The sequence below is a fragment of the Anguilla rostrata genome, chromosome 15, assembly GCF_018555375.3.
Source record: "Anguilla rostrata isolate EN2019 chromosome 15, ASM1855537v3, whole genome shotgun sequence".
Classification (NCBI taxonomy): domain Eukaryota; kingdom Metazoa; phylum Chordata; class Actinopteri; order Anguilliformes; family Anguillidae; genus Anguilla; species Anguilla rostrata.
The window spans coordinates 28,443,817-28,464,152 of NC_057947.1; the positions used below are offsets into that span (position 1 = coordinate 28,443,817).

General features: G+C 47.4%; 1 protein-coding gene across 1 annotated transcript in view; it reads left to right on the plus strand.

Annotated features, from left to right (window-relative positions):
- LOC135241301 (cilia- and flagella-associated protein 47-like) overlaps positions 1-20,336 on the plus strand; it is an 80,273-nt gene that overhangs the window by 34,584 nt on the left and 25,353 nt on the right. The window contains exons 35-48 of the mRNA XM_064311558.1: positions 44-160; positions 326-460; positions 787-899; positions 2,428-2,550; positions 3,968-4,087; positions 6,331-6,368; positions 6,619-6,761; positions 7,093-7,201; positions 7,674-7,906; positions 14,347-14,458; positions 14,836-15,029; positions 16,285-16,428; positions 17,932-18,105; positions 19,053-19,164. Of these exons, the coding sequence (XP_064167628.1) occupies positions 44-160; positions 326-460; positions 787-899; positions 2,428-2,550; positions 3,968-4,087; positions 6,331-6,368; positions 6,619-6,761; positions 7,093-7,201; positions 7,674-7,906; positions 14,347-14,458; positions 14,836-15,029; positions 16,285-16,428; positions 17,932-18,105; positions 19,053-19,164 (1,867 nt within the window). The remainder of the gene's footprint in view (positions 1-43; positions 161-325; positions 461-786; positions 900-2,427; positions 2,551-3,967; positions 4,088-6,330; positions 6,369-6,618; positions 6,762-7,092; positions 7,202-7,673; positions 7,907-14,346; positions 14,459-14,835; positions 15,030-16,284; positions 16,429-17,931; positions 18,106-19,052; positions 19,165-20,336) is intronic.

A 20,336-nucleotide genomic window follows, 5' to 3' on the forward strand; every position in this document is an offset into this window, starting at 1 on the left:
TGTCTACGCGGTGACACGTGGGTATATGTGTGCCTCTCCTCAGATTCCCACTCACTTCCAGAGGATGTACACCAGCCCCAGCAGCCTGGAGCAGAACCTCCACAACAACATCATCCTGAGCCAAAGCCTGCAGCTGCTCCGCCTGGACATTGACATACAGGTGCAGTCACAGCGTGTGTCAGACCTGTGAGCGTACTGTATTGGTCTTATAGGCCTGTGAGTGTACTGTGTGTATGTGCTAGACATAGGAGGACAATGTGTGGTGCTAGACTTATGAGGACAATGTATGTGTGTGAGACTTATGAGGACAATGTATGTCCTGCAGGCTACAGACCTCTCTGACCCAAACCCCATTCAGCTTCTGATGTTATGTTTGCATCTGTATGAGCGCCTGCCTCAGTACCTGCCTAAAAGGACAATCACACTGTCAGGCAGTCTGCACTGCACCTTCACAAAACAGGTAAGACTCACTCTGTCGCTCTCTACATTACTGGTGCAGTCGGGCAGCCCAAACAGATTTGCAGAGTAACCCATGCATGCTCTCATCTGATCTATTTCTCTCAAATGAAAATTCAAATGAAAATTCAAATTCAGTAGATTTGCCAAAGCAATTGTTTACATAAAACAACAATAGCATCTAAATCTCTCTCTTTCTCTCTGACACACGCACACGCGCGCTTACACAAACACACACACACAAACACACACACGCACGCACTCACACATCCACGTTCTCCCGGGTTAATCTCAGCCCTCCTGATTATGGGGCGTGTGCTTGTGTTCCAGTTGCGGCTGAAGAACCCCTCCACCAGAACGCTGCTGTACCACGCCTCCATCCTGGGCCAGGAGTCGCCCCACTTCTCCCTGCCGCACGGCCCCACCGTCAGCATCCCCCCAAAGTAAGCACTCCCCCCCAAAGTAAAGATCCTGCCACTGTCAGCATCCCCCAAAGTAGCACCACCCCCAAAGTAAGCCCCACCTCCCCCAAAGTAAGCACCCCCACCCCCGTCAGCATCCCCCAAAGTAAGCACCTCCCAAAGTAAAGATCCCCCACCGTCAGCATACCCCCAAAGTAAGCACCCCCCAAAGTAAAGATCCCCCCACCATCAGCATACCCCAAAGTAAGCACCCCCCCAAAGTAAAGATCCCCCACCGTCAGCATCTCCCAACCCAATACACCCCAAGTAAATCCCACCCAAAGTAAGCATCCCCCAAAGTAAGCAATCCGCCCAAGTTTAGCCTCACCACCGTAATGTAATGTCCTACAACGTGCAAGCCCCCCCCACAGTACGATGCCACAACTAAACATGCACCCCACCGAACGTTACCCCGCACACGGACACGTTGTGTTTCTCTTACAGACTCACTGATTGCCCCACTCTCTCTCTCTCTCAGATGCGACAAGTACTTATCCTGCCACATCTCCATAGCTCACGCCCGCGCCGACCCCTGACGTGTTTCTACGCTCTGTCCCACACACACCACTGAATCCCTGCCTCCCCTCCCCCATCTGCTCCTCCTCTCTCGCATGTGAGTCCCAGCTCCCCTTTCCTGCCACTCCCGCCATGTAGCGCAGCCCTCCCTTACCCCGCCCCGCCCACTGTAGCCAGACGCCTCCCTTACCCCCCCTTACGCTCTGAACCCCGTCCCTCTAACCCCCCACCACTGTAAGCCAACCCCTCCCTCCCTCACCCCCCCCACTGTAAGCCAGACCCCTCCCTCTAACACCCCCCCCACTGTAAGCCAGACCCCCTCTCCTCTAACCCCACCCCCACTGTAAGCCAGACCCCTCCTCTAACACCCCCCCCACTGTAAGCCAGACCCCCCTCCTCTAACAACCCCCCCCCACTGTAAGCCAGACCCCCTCCCTCTAACCCCCCCCCACTGTAAGCCAGACCCCCCCTCCTCTAACCCCCCCCCCCCACTGTAAGCCAGACCCCTCCCCTCTAACCCCCCCCCCCACTGTAAGCCAGACCCCTCCCCTCTAACCCCCCCCACTGTAAGCCAGACCCCCTCCCCTCTAACCCCCCCCCCACTGTAAGCCAGACCCCCCTCCCCTCTAACCCCACCCCCCCACTGTAAGCCCAGACTCCTGCCTTTTGCCCCCCACTGTAAGCCAGACCCCTGCCTTCTGCTCCCTCACCCCACACTGGAAGCCAGACCCCTGTCATCTGTCTCTGACTGCAGTTCTGATGATAGTGAGTGTCATTCTATCTCTCTCTTTCTCCTCCTCTCTCTGTACCCCTGTCTTTTTCCCCCTCTCTCTGCACTTCTCTCTTTCTCCTCCTCTCTCTGTAATTCTCTCTTTCTCCTCCTCTCTCTGTACCTCTCCCTTTCTCCTCCTCTCTCTGTACCTCTCCCTTTCTCCTCCTCTCTCTGTACCTCTCTCTTTTGCCTCCTCTCTCTCTAATTCTCCCTTTCTCTCCTCTCTCTTTACCTCTGTCTGTTTCTCTGCCTCCAGGGTTTTGGGAGATGCAGATCACCGTGTTACCAGCTGGCAGAGACCAAGCTGAAAGTGGTGAATCCCTTCAGTGAAGATGCCAGATTCAGGTGAGTTTCATCGCCTCTGACACTCTGTGTGACGACTGAGAGTGCACACTGTTACTGTCTGCTGCAGCACACCTACACACTGAGAACACACTGTTACTGTCTGCTGCAGCACGCCTACACACTGAGAACACACTGTTACTGTCTGCTGCAGCACGCCTACACACTGAGAACACACTGTTACTGTCTGCTGCAGCACGCCTACACACTGAGAACACACTGTTACTGTCTGCTGCAGCACACCTACACACTGAGAACACACTGTTACTGTCTGCTGCAGCACAGCTACACACTGAGAACACACTGTTACTGTCTGCTGCAGCACACCTACACACTGAGAACACACTGTTACTGTCTGCTGCAGCACGCCTACACACTGAGAACACACTGTTACTGTCTGCTGCAGCACGCCTACACACTGAGAACACACTGTTACTGTCTGCTGCAGCACACCTACACACTGAGAACACACTGTTACTGTCTGCTGCAGCACAGCTACACACTGAGAACACACTGTTACGGTCTGCTGCAGCACAGCTACACACTGAGAACACACTGTTACTGTCTGCTGCAGCACACCTACACACTGAGAACACACTGTTACTGTCTGCTGCAGCACGCCTACACACTGAGAACACACTGTTACTGTCTGCTGCAGCACGCCTACACACTGAGAACACACTGTTACTGCCTCCTGCAGCACACCTACACACTGAGAACACACTGTTACTGTCTGCTGCAGCACGCCTACACACTGAGAACACACTGTTACTGTCTGCTGCAGCACACCTGCACACTGAGAACACACTGTTACTGTCTGCTGCAGCACGCCTACACACTGAGAACACACTGTTACTGTCTGCTGCAGCACACCTACACACTGAGAACACACTGTTACTGTCTGCTGCAGCAGGCCTACACACTGAGAACACACTGTTACTGTCTGCTGCAGCACGCCTACACACTGAGAACACACTGTTACTGCCTCCTGCAGCACACCTACACACTGAGAACACACTGTTACTGTCTGCTGCAGCACGCCTACACACTGAGAACACACTGTTACTGTCTGCTGCAGCACGCCTACACACTGAGAACACACTGTTACTGTTTGCTGCAGCACGCCTACACACTGAGAACACACTGTTACTGTCTGCTGCAGCACACCTACACACTGAGAGAACACACTAGTACTGAATGGCAGCTGAAGACTGTTCTTGTGTCCCAAAATGAACCATTTCACTGTGACACCAGCCCTCCAGGACTGGAATTGCCCACCCCTGAGTTACTGCAGTCAGTTAGTGTGAGGTGCTGGCTGGGTGATTGATTGAATCGTTGAGTTAAGTGAGTTTTGGCTAAGGGAGCGTGTATAAATTAAAAAGGTGATGGGCATATCACTCCCTGTGGGTTTTTTTTTCAGAGTGTCTATGCTGGAGTCCAAAGAGAACCTGACCCAGGCATGTGACAAAGAAGGCGGTCCTACGGACCTGATCCAGCGAATAACGTCAGCGGGCAGTCCGGACCAACACTGCGGAGACAAGTACGACCAAAACCAACACCCGAAGAGAACCAGAATCAGTACCAGAGTCCATTCTGTAATGAGGCACAAACACTTGTAGTAGTGTGTAGCACAGTGTGTGTGCGCACGTGTGTGCATGTTTCTGAGTGGTTGAGTGTATGTGTCCATGTTTGCGTGTGTGTGTGAGTGGGTGTGTGGGGGCTGGTCCCACACAAAGATGTTAACCCGATAAGGATTTTCAATTGGCCAAACACTGTTCTCAACACTGGGTTCTCCTAAAGAAGTCTTTTCATCTTCACAAAGCAAAGTATGATCATTCTCTGGAGATTTTATTTTGGTACACTACAGAAAAATGAAAAATGAAAAGAAATGGCCTTTTTACTCATTTAATATGAGCTGTTTTGTTACTTTTAAGATAAAGGACACATCTTCAAAAAAAGGTGGTTTTCATAATTGCATTTTAGGTTTAATGAATCTCAATGCTGAATTTCAACAAGGTTTTCATATTATTATTTGATGTTCATCAACTGAAGAAAGGATTATTATGTATAATTTTTTGTCATTTTCCTTTGGTTATGTTAGTGGAGCAGGTGCATGCATCAGATTTTTAGTGATATTTGCACAATGCAGCAAGAATTGTTTGATGTGCCTTTCATTTAAATATGAAACACAAGAAATGTTCTTTCATCAATAATTTCCCTCCTGAGACAGATGGCACTCAAATGTCATGGTGCCATTTGTGCTTTGCAAGGCAAAATTTCTTGCACACCTTGATCACAAAGTCTAATTTATGAACGATGAAATATGCTTTGTGCCATTTTTCTTTGAATTGTGTACATATCTGATATCTGTGCATATTATTCAGGCAGTCTCTGTGAGGTCACCTTACAGATAACTCATGTTTTGATATTGTGGAAAGCCTTATCTAATGAGATGTTTTACAGCACAAACAGTTTATGCAAGTGCAGGACATGAAAAGGTCCCTTTCACAGGAGTCAGGCGCTGTGTGGCACTGCAGCCGCCTGACACATTGTCCAAAAGGCTTATCTCTGATGGGGGGAAGGTCTCTGTGAGGGAGCAGGAGTGTGTGTGTGTGATTGTGTCTTTGTGTGTGCGTGTGTGTGTGTGTGTGTGTGTGAGTGTGTGCTGATCATATGGAAGCATTGCAGCGCTTTCTCCTTGTTTTAGGAGGAAAAAATCATGGACTGTTTCACATTTATTATTATTACGATTGACAGAAATTAACATATAAACTGCCCACAGATGGAATCCTTATATAATTGATTCATAGTTCAAATTGTATCTCATTCATTCACGCTCCACTCTTCAATCGCTCTTCAGAATCACACATGCTGCGTGGGCCCCCATGAGGCTAGTGCTCTGTGGGGTGGTTGCTTGGGTGGGTCCCTGTGAGGCTGGTGCTCTGTGGGGTGGGTGGGTCCCTGTGAGGCTGGTGCCTGTGGGGTGGGTGGTTGGGGGGTCCCTGGAGGTGTGCTCAGTGGTGGGTGGTTGGCTGGGTCCCTGTGAGGCTAGTGCTCTGTGGGGTGGGTGGGTGGGTGGGTCCCTGTGAGGCTGGTGCTCTGTGGGGTGGGTGGTTGGGTGGGTCCCCGTGAGGCTAGTGCTCTGTGGGGTGGGTGGTTGGGTGGGTCCCTGTGAGGCTGGTGCTCTGTGGGGTGGGTGGTTGGGTGGGTCCCTGTGAGGCTGGTGCTCTGTGGGGTGGGTGGTTGGGTGGGTCCCTGTGAGGCTGGTGCTCTGTGGGGTGGGTGGTTGGGTGGGTCCCTGTGAGGCTGGTGCTCTGTGGGGTGGGTGGTTGGGTGGGTCCCTGTGCGGCTGGTGCTCTGTGGGGTGGGTGGTTGGTTGGGTCCCTGTGAGGCTGGTGTTCTGTGGGGTAGTTGGGTGGGTCCCTGTGAGGCTGGTGCTCTGTGGAGTGGGTGGTTGGGTGGGTCCCTGTGAGGCTGGTGCTCTGTGGGGTAGTTGGGTGGGTCCCTGTGAGGCTGCTGCTCTGTGGGGTGGGTGGGTCCCTGTGAGGCTGCTGCTCTGTGGGGTGGGTGGTTGGAGTTCCCTGTGAGGCTGGTCCTCTCTGGGGCAGGTGGGTGGGTGGTTGGGTGGGTCCCTGTGAGGCTGGTGTTCTGTGGGGTGGGTGGTTGGGTGGGTCCCTGTGAGGCTGGTGTTCTGTGGGGTGGGTGGTTGGGTGGGTCCCTGTGAGGCTGGTGCTCTCTGGGCTGGTGCTCTTTGTCTCTCATGTGTGCTCCTCTCTGTTCCAGTCAGCCGAATGAGAGGATGGAGACAAACGCTGGAGATGGTGAGAGCAAGCAGGGCCTGCACTCTGACCCGGATGAGGTTACAGTCATATCACACACCACTACACACTCACACACACACACACATCAGATCCCCATGCACACACCACCTCATCAACAGCTACATCACAATACACACATACACACACACACACACATACACGTGCACGCATTCTCACAAGCATGCACACACACACACACACACACACACACAGAACAACTACATAGCTCACAGGGATTTGTCAATCATAGGAGCTGCTGGGGCCATCAGTGAGTTTTTCAGCCCCCTGAAGAATGTGTGTCTGAAGACGGGGGGTTTCGACTTCCTGGAAATTCAGTACCTTCCTTTTCACCAGGGCAAGAGATACTGCTTCATTCTTCTGCTCAACGAACAGGTGTGTGTGTGTGTGTGTGTGTGTGTGTGTGTGTGTGCGTGTACGTGTGCGTGTGTCTGTGTGTGGAATCTGGTGTATGTACGAATGTATGAAATATAGCATAATGGTTAGAGAAGAAAACCAGAACTGCTTCAGTGAATTACCAGATGTAAATATGCCTGAGAATCAAAACCTCAAGGTTGCTGGTTTATTTTATACCTGGTTTTTGTGTGTGTGTGTATATGTATGTACAGGTGGGGGACATGGTGTACAGGTGTTTTGTGTGTGTATATGTATGCATAGGTGGGGGACATGGTGTACAGGTGTTATATGTGTGTATATGTATGCACAGGTGGGGGACATGGTGTACTTAGTTGATGGAACTGCAGACCTCCCCCTGCCATCTCCGCTGATTTCAGAGCCCAGTCCTAATTTGGTGCATCTCAGCAGTTCTGTAACTGGTGAGTCCTCATAGTGTAAACACTCAAACACTCAGCTCTCTGTGCTCCCTTCACATCCTTTCTGTCTTAAACACACACTTGCATACACACACACACACACACACACCAGATCGGAATCTGAATGACGTTGTGTAGAGATAAGCGGATGTGAATCCCGTCTGAGCTGAAGGTGTGTGTAAATGTCCTCTCTCTGGGCGTAGTGGGGACCGGCGGGCAGAAAGCCGCGCTGCGCTTCAGGTGTGTGTAAATGTCCTCTCTCTGGGCGTAGTGGGGACCGGCAGGCAGAAAGCCGCGCTGCGCTTCAGGTGTGTGTAAATGTCCTCTCTCTGCGCGTAGTGGGGACCGGCAGGCAGAAAGCCGCGCTGCGCTTCAGGTGTGTGTAAATGTCCTCTCTCTGCGCGTAGTGGGGACCGGCAGGCAGAAAGCCGCGCTGCGCTTCAGGTGTGTGTAAATGTCCTCTCTCTGGGCGTAGTGGGGACCGGCAGGCAGAAAGCCGCGCTGCGCTTCAGGTGCAGCGCGGGCGGCGGCGGCCTGCGGGAGAGGGTGCGCGTGCCGCTGGTGAACGAGGCCTGGGAGCGCGCGCTGGTCGCCGTGGCGACGCGGGGCATGTCGCCGCTGGAGCTGGAGAGGCGGTGGAGGACTGGGACCGTGGACAGCAGCACCGTCAGGGCGGGCGTGGCCGCAGCAGGACTGACCGCCACTCAGGTGGGTACAGCGAGATAAATAGCGCCAAAGCTAACACGAGCACGTAGACGAGCCATGCGGTGCCGCACTCCACACGCCACACCTGCACACCGCTCACACACACTACATCACACACACACCAACACCACACACATATATACATCACACCCCCACACGCAACCCACACAGCAACACACACACACACATTGTGAGAGAACGCACGTGCAGATCAACGGGAGTTGTGCAGAAAAGCCCTTTGGAGCCTCAGAAGACGGCAGGCTGTGCTGCTGATATTGGACGTCAGCCCTCAGTTCAGTATGAATGGAGATCAATGAGTTTCTTGGCCTTCGGCCACAATACCCAGTTCTCCTGCAAATCAATGACGCCAGGCCCCTCTGTCCATTCATCATCACTGGGGCGCCATCTGCTGTCACGCCTTACCACTTCCATCAAGGTAAATTCACCTGAAGAAGTCGAGCTTAACCTGGCTTCACGTCAGATTCAAGCCTCTTGGAAGTGAGGAGCTCTCTGGTGACACGCAAATGATGATGGCGGCGGCGAGACTGGTAACACTGCCAGTTTGGCGGCCGTAAATGAGTCCCTCCACGTCTTCTCTTGTACATGCACACGCACCCACACACACATGCGCACACACACACACACACACACACGCACACACGTGCACACACACACACACACACACACACACACACATACTCGCACACAAAAACAAGCACACACACACGCATACACACATGCACACGCACACAAAAACAAACACACACACACACACAAACACACGCGCACACACACACACATACGAATAAACACACACCCACACACGCATGCACATGCCCACACATTAGGTCTGAGTCTGAATTATGGTTCCCCTCTGTGAACAGAGAAGGGGGTCTGAATCTGGCTTAAACTGAACGTGGTTTTATTGGCCTTTATTTATCCAAGAGTTCGATCCCCAGTCATGACAGCCATGATCCCTTCTCCGTCTGTCTGTGCCTACGCATTTTAACAAGAAAGAAACTGAGTCATTATCGCGTCCCCCCCCTCCCACAGGGAAGGGGCTTGGTCCCCCAATACACGACACCTTCTGTTCTGTGATCCCTCCTCTATCCGTCACCCTCCCTGCTTTCTACCTGTCTGAAGAAAGCCAGAAATAGGAAAGGAGGGCAGGCTATCTGCTCTCCTTTTCTGACAAACGGAATGAAAAAGAAGTGATAATGAAGTCTCCCTCAGCTCCCTGGTAAAAAATAAAAAATTAAATAAATAAATGTGTGTGGTCAGCGCAGGTTTTCCCAGGAGTCTCTCCTTTCTCTGCTCCGCTCACGCCGTTTTGCAGACCGGCTCTTCAGAGGGAGGTGTTTTCACACCGTCCTGTAATCTTAGCCTCCGCCTCCTCTTAGCCCGGCGAGTTTGCTTTGACCTGACCTTCAGTGGCTCTGAAAAGTGGACACCGAGGGCACAGATGAGCTCGCTTTTCCGTTTTTTCTCACCCTGAAGAAAAAAGAGCGAGGTAAAAAAAAAAAAACACCTGCTCTCGTCATCTTTGCGCTAGAAATGATTAAAAGATTAATATAAGCCACGCCTTCGACCTGCTACAGTACATTTCATTACATTACAGGCATTTAGCAGCACTTATCCAGAGCAACTTACAGTACATTGTATCCAGTTATACAGCTGGATATATACTGGAGCACTGCAGGTTAAGTACAAGGGGGAATCGAACCTGCAACCTTTAGGTTACAAGACCGACTCCTTAGCTATTATACTACACTGCCGCCCAGTAGTTTGATACCAGTTGGTGCACTGAAAGAATAGCAAAGTATATAAAAAGGGCAAGGTGCGTGAAAGTGCTGAGCTGGTAGCCGGTAGAGAAATGTCAGGAAGTCCAGAACTAGTGTTTGATGGAGAAATTGGGTTTTCATTAATTTAGTTTCAGCTAACACTGCAGGGCAATGTTTGCACATCGCTTCCGATAAGCCTGCGTATTTGTCACATGTCTCCGAAGGCCCCTTAATTATTTAAATCGTTGTGGTGGCCTGATTAAAACAGGTGGCAGATGTTTGCTTCTTTGATCGAGGGTGCTGCTTGGTCTTTAAGGATCACAGAATCTCTGACTCCAGTGGAAAAAAAAATACTTTGGCAAATTATTCCATGCAATACCCAGCATGAAGTATTCTCAAGTGTGAAATTTACTTTTAAGTAGTGTTGTGCAGATGAAGCACCCATATGCACAAGTGTGTCTGTACACAGTGAGATATTAAGAATTATTTCTATAGTATACCTAAGAACATTTTTCTTTGGATAAGGAAAGACCTGAAGTGGGCTTGACAAACCCAACGTATCTAAAATGCATTCTTCAAAGGTAATTATAACAGTGAGACATTACAATCGTTATACATCAGAAAGAGCAATTATTGTGGTTTATTACTAGCTATTAATACACATTTATCCAATGACATATAATCTTTGATGCTTTTTTTTGGAGGGGGCGGGGTTGCACAGTCTGCAAAGGCTTCTGAAAATAGCAGAATCATCATCAAAAAAAAAAAAACATTCTCCATGATTGCTAACAATATAAGCGTGGAACCTGTGCCACGTAACCATGGCATTCCTCAGTGTGAGGTCCTGAGGTCGGACTGTTACACATCGATCCGGTCCAGAAGTCTTGGCTTATCACCAGGGGCTCTGTTCAGATCTGATTTGGGCTGTCTGTGCTCTGGCCAATCTTACTTTTGATCACAAAAATGTAAATTGATCTAAACTGGCAAAATTATTGATTAAAAACAGTATTTTCTATTGCATGAATATTTTCCCCATTTATTGGATAAGTACAATGGTTTGTGACAAAAAAAATAACATAGCTGATAGTAGATGGACATTATGGTTAAAATGATTTGCATAGTACACTCAGAAATGGCCGTATGACACAAATTTCACTGGAGTACTTGGCACACCCCAGATTTTAAATGGGCTCCCCCCCACCCCCCCCCCCCCCTTCTCTGGCCATGTCTGTGTTCTTTCTCAGAGCATCGATTGCTGCAGATTTGTGCCTTTCTGTCCCTTCTAGGATTTCAATACTTCAATTAAACCCTCCCTCCACTTCCTTTCACTGAGACTAATGAGTATTAAGTTCCTCTTCAGAAGTTCTCGCTTTTAAAAAAACCTGCAACTGTTGTTGTTCTCTCCCCCCTCTTTCTGGCGTTTCTTTTTATAACGTGTGACCAGCATAAAACAGTCTTGTAAACGTGGTCTAAATTAGGCATCGGTTCTCCGTAGTACGACTTCCTATCGTTTACACGTCCTACGTTCGGCTGTGAGCCATGGCGTCATGTTTCCCCCTTTAAAGCTTTGCCACAGTGCGTAGGTGGAGATTACAGGGTGGGGGTGGGGGGCTGGGGGCTGACTGTGGGGGCTAAGCGGGGAATGCTCCCCCCTAGAATCCCCTAGTCCATTCCACATTCCCCCCGTGCAAGTCACTCCACCTATGCACATGATCCCTGAATATACCACACTGCATACTGTGCCATCTACCAGAATGTTCTTTCCCCCACTCCATATGTGCCCTCTAACTTTGTCATTACCTTGCCTTTTTATTGCATATTTATACACCTTATTTGCTGACTGCCAATTTCTGGGTCTCATTCTAACCTTGAAGTGTTTTATCTCCTTTAACTCTTCCTGTAATTTGGTATCATTAAATGTAATTATTTCTATGGTTGCATTGTAAGTGAAAAATGTTTTGGACTTTAGACTGAGAGGGTTGCAGTGGGGGATTAGAGAAGATGGGAGGGGTATTTTTTGTTTTTGATTTCGGCAACATAGTGCAAAGGTTGTAAAATCTGGAATCCTCCCTGATTCAGCAAAATGTTTGCCCACTCCACACTGTGATGGAAAATATTTTAGGTAAAACTTAATAAAGCATTGGTGCAGAAGGACATTTGACTAATCTCATAATCTCACATTCTTTCAGGCAAGTCATGTGATTCAGTGTACCAAACATGCCTGGAAGGAGAGAGTTAAGGCCAGCTCAGTTTCTTTAGCTCGCAGGCTCTCAGTCAGAATCAGTTCCTAGAATCTCCTAAACCTTTTTTTTTTTAAACATCTAAAAATCAATATGGCTGCCAAAAAAAGACCTAAAGTAATTGTTAATATACAGCAGCTTCAGTTTCTTTCTCAGATAAAAAGCTTTAAGATGTTGAATACATTACAAATGGTTTTCAAACTGCATTTGTTATGGCTGACAGTAAAACACTGAAAACACTTCTAAACGACCTCCAGCAAACAGGTTCTACAGTATTTGATACCCCTGCCAGTGACAAGGATTTTTTAAACACCTCTTATCGGCTGACCTTGATATGCTAAATGAATCTGCGCTGTCTGAAAACCCGTGACACTGAAAAAGCAGGAATTTAATATGGCTACTAGGAAACGGGAGGTCACTTTAATATGGCTAGTGGGGAAAGGAAGGTGACTTTAATATAGCCAGCAGGAAATGGAAGATACCTCACCTTTCAAAATCACAGTTCTTTGCAATGCCTACTTTCTTCTTTCTTCTACAGTCCGTAAGTCAATTCCACATTCTGACGAGAGTCAGGAGTGGCTGAATGATGTGTTGTGGGAAAGCAGGAATTAATTGAACACACTAACCTAGGACAAATAACAACTTTAAAAGCAATGTTTGCCGTGTGGTCAGTTCGTGCAGCTCAAACGTTTGATCCTAAGTCACTCAGGTTGCCAGGGTTACAACCACAGTCTTTTGTCTTAGGTTCAAACCTTGAACCTTCCATTTGCAGTTACTCTAAGCAATACTCAGCAAAATGGAACTTACCGGGCAAAGTAATTTTCCACTGAAAGCAGGTAATCAAAAAGGCATCGCAATGGGACTAAAGCCATTCACTTATAATCAGTGCAGTCAGTAAGTATTTTGCAAGATTTGCCATAAAAAAAAAACGAGCTCTCATTTCCATTTTCCCAGTGGCAATATTGTCTTGCATTTTCAACAATAAAGGAAAATGATTGTCATAAATGAAGTTCAAGGGTATGTGATTTAAATTCTAGACTGATATAAAAGGATTTGTGAAGTTTTTTGCACATTGAGGTGAAATGGTTATAGGGACACAAATGGACATTTTTTAAAAATTTGACCAAAAAAAATAAGCAAAACAAAATGGTAACTAGATACATATTGTCTGTTTAATATCTGCCTAAACCCAGCATCTAGCTGTAATTATCATGACATATCTGATTGATTTTGAATCTCAGACAGGAAATTAGCACATGTTGTCTTGTTCAACATACAGTAGATGCTCTGTGATTTGGGCATTTCCACCATTGATTTGTGGACAATCAGAGAATGAGAGACCCCCCCACCCTTGCCCCCTTTAAACACCTAAGGACAAAGAGCCCCCCCCCCCTTCATGTTTATGGGTTTATTCTTTTTTTGGAGGATACTTTTTTCTGTCTGCTTTTTACTGCTTTACAATCTTTTTTCTGGGCTCTGTGTGTTTTCTTTGAGGTCTCAGATCCTAGCCAGTCCAATAAAGAGACCTGAAAACTCATATGGGTTAGACTAGATAGATCATTGTGACCTTGTGAAATTCCCTTTTTTCGGGTTATGATTGATTTGTTCCACAGCTCTGTGCCCTGCAACGGAGGGCAGCGCCGCCCGTTTCGCTTGTAGTTTTAAGCGCTTCGGGGAGACGCAGGACAGGCGCTCCCTGTGGAGGAAGTAGCGGCTCGGGTTACCTGGGAAAATGAGTTCAGGTTTGCTGGGGCAACTCCTTCTCCCCCATTGGTCTCCAAGCTCTGAGTAGCGCTTTGGACTACACTACGCTGGCAGCTGGTGACCTGGCTGGAACACCGGCACATTTATCAGAATTTAGGCTGCTCGTAACGGATGTAACATGAGGGATTAAGACTTGGCATTTATATGAAGTCCACACTTCATATAAATGTATTTTCTGAAGACATATGAAGCACCTAGTTTTGCTGTATTATTTTTTTTTGTACGTTCTCCTTTGTGTTGGTGTAATATGACTCATTTGAACAGCACTGATCAGAATTAAAATCAATGTGCGCCAAAGTACAGAAACACAAATCACTTCTCATTCAAAACATCTAGAATCAGCGAATGGAAGTTCAGCTTGCCCAATGACAAAGCTAATGAAGGGTCATCAGGTGAATGATATTCACAGAATTATTTACACACTGACCAGTGAGGTTCAGGGCTGGGTTCATAAGTTTAAAAAGTCAGAAGCAAGGTCATGCTTGCCCTTTCTGTTGCCGCTGGGGATTCATTTTTGAGGCACAGAGGAAGCATTTTTTCATTAGTGTTGAAATGGAATTCTTTCCTAATGTAGCCTCCAGTCAGTGGTCACACAATGATTCTGTTCTATTTTCCCCTGAAATAGTCCTGTCACCCCCACCCCCCCACCCGCCCCCAGACTCAGGTGATGGAGTACAGTGTGGAGGTTTCCATGCCAGAGCACTTCCTCCTCCCGGACACCATCTCACTTCCTGTGGGCAGCGAGGGTGGAGACTCACAGCTCTGCTCAGGTATGTCCACAGGCCCTACCCTTCTCTGCTGTCTGTGGATCCTCCCAGACACCCCCCCAACACACACACTCACACACACACATACACACACACTCACTCTCTCACACGCATACACTCACACACTCTCACTCCCTCACACACGCACTCTCTCTCTCTCACACACACACACTCACACATTCTCACACACACATGCACACACATGCACATATTCTCTGTCACACACACAGACACACACTCTCACACACAGACCAGCACACACACACACACACTCACACACTCTCTCCCTCCTCTCTCTCTCTCTCTTTCTCTCTCACACACACTCACTCTCTCTCTCACTTTTTCTCTCCCTCCCTCCCTCCCTCCCTCCCTCTCTCCAGATGGTGAGGGGGTCTGGGTGCCCCTGCAGTTCCGCCCCGGGTCAGAAGGGCGGTACCGGTGCCAGGTGGCGCTGCGCTCCTGGCAGGACGTGCGGGTGCACGCGCTGGAGGTGACGGTGCGCGGGGAGGAGCTCCAGGCCGAGCTGGAGTTCACCGCGCCCGCCCACACGTCCGTCACTCAGGACATCCCGCTCGTGAGTGGCCCCGCCTGCGCGTTTAAAAGCGTAACTATGGCAACCGCCACTTCCGCATGCTCGGGCCCTCAGGTTAACCGCCGCTAACTTTTATTTCTTCCTCTCGGGCAGTGGAATTAAAATGGCGAATACGCATGGCGAAATTTCACGGCAAACTTTCCCATATTGCCTAATAAAGAAGTGTGTTAAGTCATTCACAGCAGACTCCAGACGACACATACTCTTCCTTGAGATAACTAGCTCAGTAGACAAGAAGCTGTACATTAAGCAGCGATGCCTCAGCGAACACCAAATAGATGCTAACGAGAGGGACGGAGCTGGCTGATTTTCAGCGCAGTGCTAAATGCAGTTTAGCTAAAGTCACTGTTATTTGGCTAAATAACTTATCATTCAGCTTTGGTATGCTAAAATATTCTTTGTTCCAGCTAATGGGAACAATCCTCACAGTCAGTGTGGCAAATATTAAATGGAATAGGGGGAGTCATACTCCAGTCCTGGAGGGTTGCAGTGTCTGCACGTATTTGTGCTTTCCTTTCGGTCGGCTGCAAGTTAAGGCTTTGGACTCTTTAGCCAATCAATGACTTAGATTAGTCCCTCGTGCTGAAATACACCAGGAACCAGCAGGCACTGTGGCCCTCCCGCACTGGAGTTTGACACCCCTGAACTGAAATGAAAAGCCAGTTGGTAAACTAAAAGTTGTCAAAATTGACAGCTGTCTCATTGGATGACCATAAGTCTTGTCAGACTGACGGCATTATGAAACAGTACTTTGTATTGGCCTCTGTATTCTGCATTATTGTGTTACTCTATGATGTTGATCTTTGAACTGTTCTAATTGGTGGTACTGTTACTTTGTGGTAGTGTGTGCAGCCTGTGCTGTTGTGTTACTCTGATAGTGTGTAGCCTGTGTTACTCTGGTAGTGTGTGTAGCCTGTGTTATTTGTGTTACTCTGATAGTGTGTGTAGCCTGTGTTACTGTGCTACTCTGATAGTGTGTGTAGCCTGTGTTACCGTGTTGCTCTGCGTGTGTGTATCCTGTGTTATCCGTGTTGCTCTGCGTGTGTGTGTAGCCTGTGTTATCAGTGTTCTTTTTGTTGTGTGTTTCTCTGATAGTGTGTGTAGCCTGTGTTATTTGTGTTACTCTGATAGCGTGTGTAGCCTGTGTTACCGTGTTGCTCTGCCTGTGTGTAGCCTGTGTTATCCGTGTTCTCTGTGTTGTGCGTTTCTCTGATGTGCTTGGGATGTTACCCCCCAGAACACGGAGACCCTGAAGGACTGCAGGCTGCGGGGCCTGCTGCCTGTGTGGGGCTTCTCTGCCCCACCTGTAGTGTACGTCAGAGCGGGACAGAGGCTCAGCTACCCCGTGACCTTTCACCCTACCGCCAAGTGTGTCGTCATGGTAACGCTCCGCCGTTCCTCTTTAGCCGCTACCCTTTCCTCCTCCTCATCTTCATTACCATAATCGCCCCGGTCTCCTCAGATAAAGCAAGAAATTAGGTCATATCTCTCATCTTGGCATCTCAATTAGAATATTGATTAGATCTGTAATGTATATTAGAATATTTCTAAGATCTGTGAGTTCCATCTTGTTTTTTTTTTGGATATGTAGATGAGGTTTGGATAATGTGAGGCTTTTATTTCATGAAATCGATTACAGGGGAAAAAATGAATAAAAACACATGATTCACTATTGTTTTGTATGTTTTGCTGCTTCAGCAAACTTCCTAAGAAATACCCAGGTTTGAAACTACAAATACTGTTGCCTTTCAGTGATCTTGGCTGAAAGTTTATTTTCCTTTTTTCCTTATTTTCCTTCCTTTCTTGTTTTTCTTTGAAGAATAACAGTTGTCAGAATTGCTTAATGTTGCCCGCACGCACTTAAGTGCCTGGCCTCACCCTGCCATATAAAATATATGTTGCTGTTATACAACATACTTCACGCAAAAGGTCAACATCAGAAATCGGAATTTTTTTTCCGTATTTATCAACCTGTTTATAGCAAGGGTCCTGATGTATATCTGGAACAGAGTTTACCTGATTATTCCCGTTTGGAATTATCTGCAGATAAGTGAAATCATAGGGTTAGGGGTCCCTGATTTCTAGAGTTAAGCCCTAGGTGTGACTGAAAAGGGGGGCTCGTTTACAAATTCAAAATTAGGGGTGGGGGGCAGAGGTGGGTAACCCGGCTTCAAAAAGTAGAAGTACTAACCATGTATTTGCTCCACCAGCATGCACTAAACCAGCTGATTACACTAATTAGTTCTCCTACCTGGCTGAAGAGTTGTGCTAATTAGAATCAGCTGGTTGAGTGCATGTTGGTGGAGGAAGTGCATGGCACAACTCCTGATTCTTAGTTACACACAGCCATATCTCACATGATGGCAAAACACAAGCTGTTGTGCCTTAGCCTTTCATTTGTGTATGCGACGCATATTCTCAAGTATTTCATATCAGTACATTTGCCTATGTCTTGTGGCCTTTTGCATATTTGAACAATAGGACACTTCTTATTTACCCCATAAAATGTTTTATCCAAATATCATCGCTGGTGAAATTGTTTAAAGAATGAATTTCTGCAATTTCCAGCACATTAGGTTTAAATTCATATTTGAAATGGAGGGCTATCATCTTTTATCCTTATCGTTCAGTCACCTCTACAACAGTTTAAATTGAAAGTCTTCAGTGCTGAGCCATCTCTGTATTGCTGATTTTGTCATAGCAATCTTCTTTCGCACAGATCCCCGTTGCTCACATTGAGACAAATATTTTAAAGTGTTCTGCTGTGAACTGCGTGTGTGTGCATGCGCGCGTGTGTGTGTGCATGTGTGTGTGTGTATGTGTGCATATGTCTGTGTGTGTGTGTGTGTGTTTATGTACGTGTCTGTGTGTGTGTTCTCTGCAGGGCCGTCTCTCCCTGGTTAATGAGGCGGATGGGACGGAGTACAGTTTCGGTGTGCGGGGGCTGGGGGAGCGGCCAAGGGCTCAGGACCATGTTCAGATTCACTGCGCTGTGCATGCAGTGGCCCAGGCCAGGCTGCAGGTCCCCAACTACAGTCAGAGCACTGTCATGTGCAAGGTACCTGTGCTTCACAGCTATGCATCTGTGATACATACACACACATACACACACACACACACACACACCCATACACATTCATACACACCCTTACATACACACATACTCACACACACATACGCACACATACATACACACACACATGCATACACACACTTTCATACACACACACAGATACATGCACAAACACGCACTTTGACACATATGTGTGTGCACACAAACACACATGCACACTCTCACGCAAACACACATGCACATACAGTGCAGTTGAAAAGTATTAGGCCTCTTGGGTTTTTTTAAAAACCGTGGGTTGAGAAGCTTTCAGTTATTATATGCACATTTATTGAATCACAAACCAAAGTATCAACTTTTTTTCAGTTTCAACCTACAATAACACAAAAAGATGAATTTTACTTTAGAAATAATCTTAGACACAAATTTCTTCAAAACACGCACACACACACATATATACATGCACATACAGTACACACATACAGAAAACATACATGCACACATATGAGCATGCACACGCACATATTTTGAGGGGTCACTGAAAGTTTAGGACATAAAGTGTCCTGGGGTCGCATAGAAGTTAAGACTGATGATTCACAGCACTGGGTCTGCCTCAGCTGCTCACACACAGTAAATCTATTCAGCCACAGCTTCTGTTTCACAATCTAACTGGGCTCCTGCCCATCCTCTTCAGAAAGGGAGGCATAGAGCTTTCATTTCTGAAAGGCTGAAGCAGGACTGGAGGTCACCACACACCCACACACACTCACAATACGTGTGAACACATGGGCACGCACACACACACACACACACAAAAAGCACCTGAGCACACACACTTCATAAACATGTGAACAACACACACACACATGTGAACACACAAACACACACTTAACACACCGACTGTGTAATTGTATTTGTGGATTTCTGCGTGACAGGTAGTTTCTGACCTGTCCATTGTCAGTGGACCTCCCACTCTTGAGATTAAACCAGGACACTGTGTCCCATACACCATCAGTGTGTCTCCATGGAAACGAGGAATACACAAAGGTGGGTCTTTAAGACATTTTCAAAAAACTCTGTGTGTGTGTGTGTATGTGGGAGAGTGAGAGTGAAAGTAAAAGAAAGAGTGAGTATGACTAGGTGAGTGTGAGAATGAGAGTGACTGGGTGAGTGTGAGTGAGAGTGAGAGAGAGTGAGTGTGACTGGGTGAGTGGGAGTGAGAGAGTGAGTGTCAGTGTGACTGGGTGAGTGTGAGTGAGAGTGAGTGTGACTGGGTGAGTGGGAGTGAGAGAGTGAGTGTCAGTGTGACTGGGTGAGTGTGAGTATCAATGGAAGAGTTTGAGTGAGTGTGAGTGTGAATGGGTGAGGGTGACTGGGTAAGTTTGTGTCTTTCATCTGACTGCAGCAATGTGTCTGAGGCTGATTTAATTTAATTGTTCAGGACTTGGAAATGTGCCAGAAAAAGGGATTGACTGACCCCCCCCCCCATCATAGATAGGTCCTCTGTTCTCCATGCACCAGACAAACTTAATGAATTGAGAAGAACAGAGATAATATTTCAGTTCTACAGGATTGTACAGATGATAATAAATGTGAAGATTTTGTTTATTACGTTTTTTTCTCTTATCCGGTTTTTTGTTTGACACTGCGGATTAAATTAATGCTTTCTCTGTCGACATCTACGCTTTTTGACAACTGCGTGGGTTCTCCTTGCTTCCTGCTGTCGTGCAGCTGATTTGAGTGTACTGCTGCTGCATATTTTACCTTTTAGTACGTGTCTCAGAGGTAGTCTTCTGTTATTTATCACTTTTGCTAAAAGAAAGCAACAGCCAACAAGTGCCAGTGTATTTCAATAGCTGCCTTAAGAGCTTGGTTGCCCTTTTACTTGATCTTGCTAGCTAATATCATTATGAATCAAATAGCGACTGAGCTTGGTTTTAAACCAGATAATAAAAGATACGGGTTAAACCAGGATAAAACAAAAACAAAAAAATGGCCGTACTTGATTAGAATAAAATATGTTATGTTATGTGCTTTTATGGATTATATGAACCAAATTGGAATAATAGTAGACTTGACAATGTGTGTGACTTGGCCGCACATGTATTGGTCATACGCCTGATTTCTTCCATGCTGACCACCGTGCTGGACCTCTTTCAGGGGTGAGGCCGTTTCACGGGTGAGCCCTCTATCAGCGATAGATAAATTACGGGTTAAAT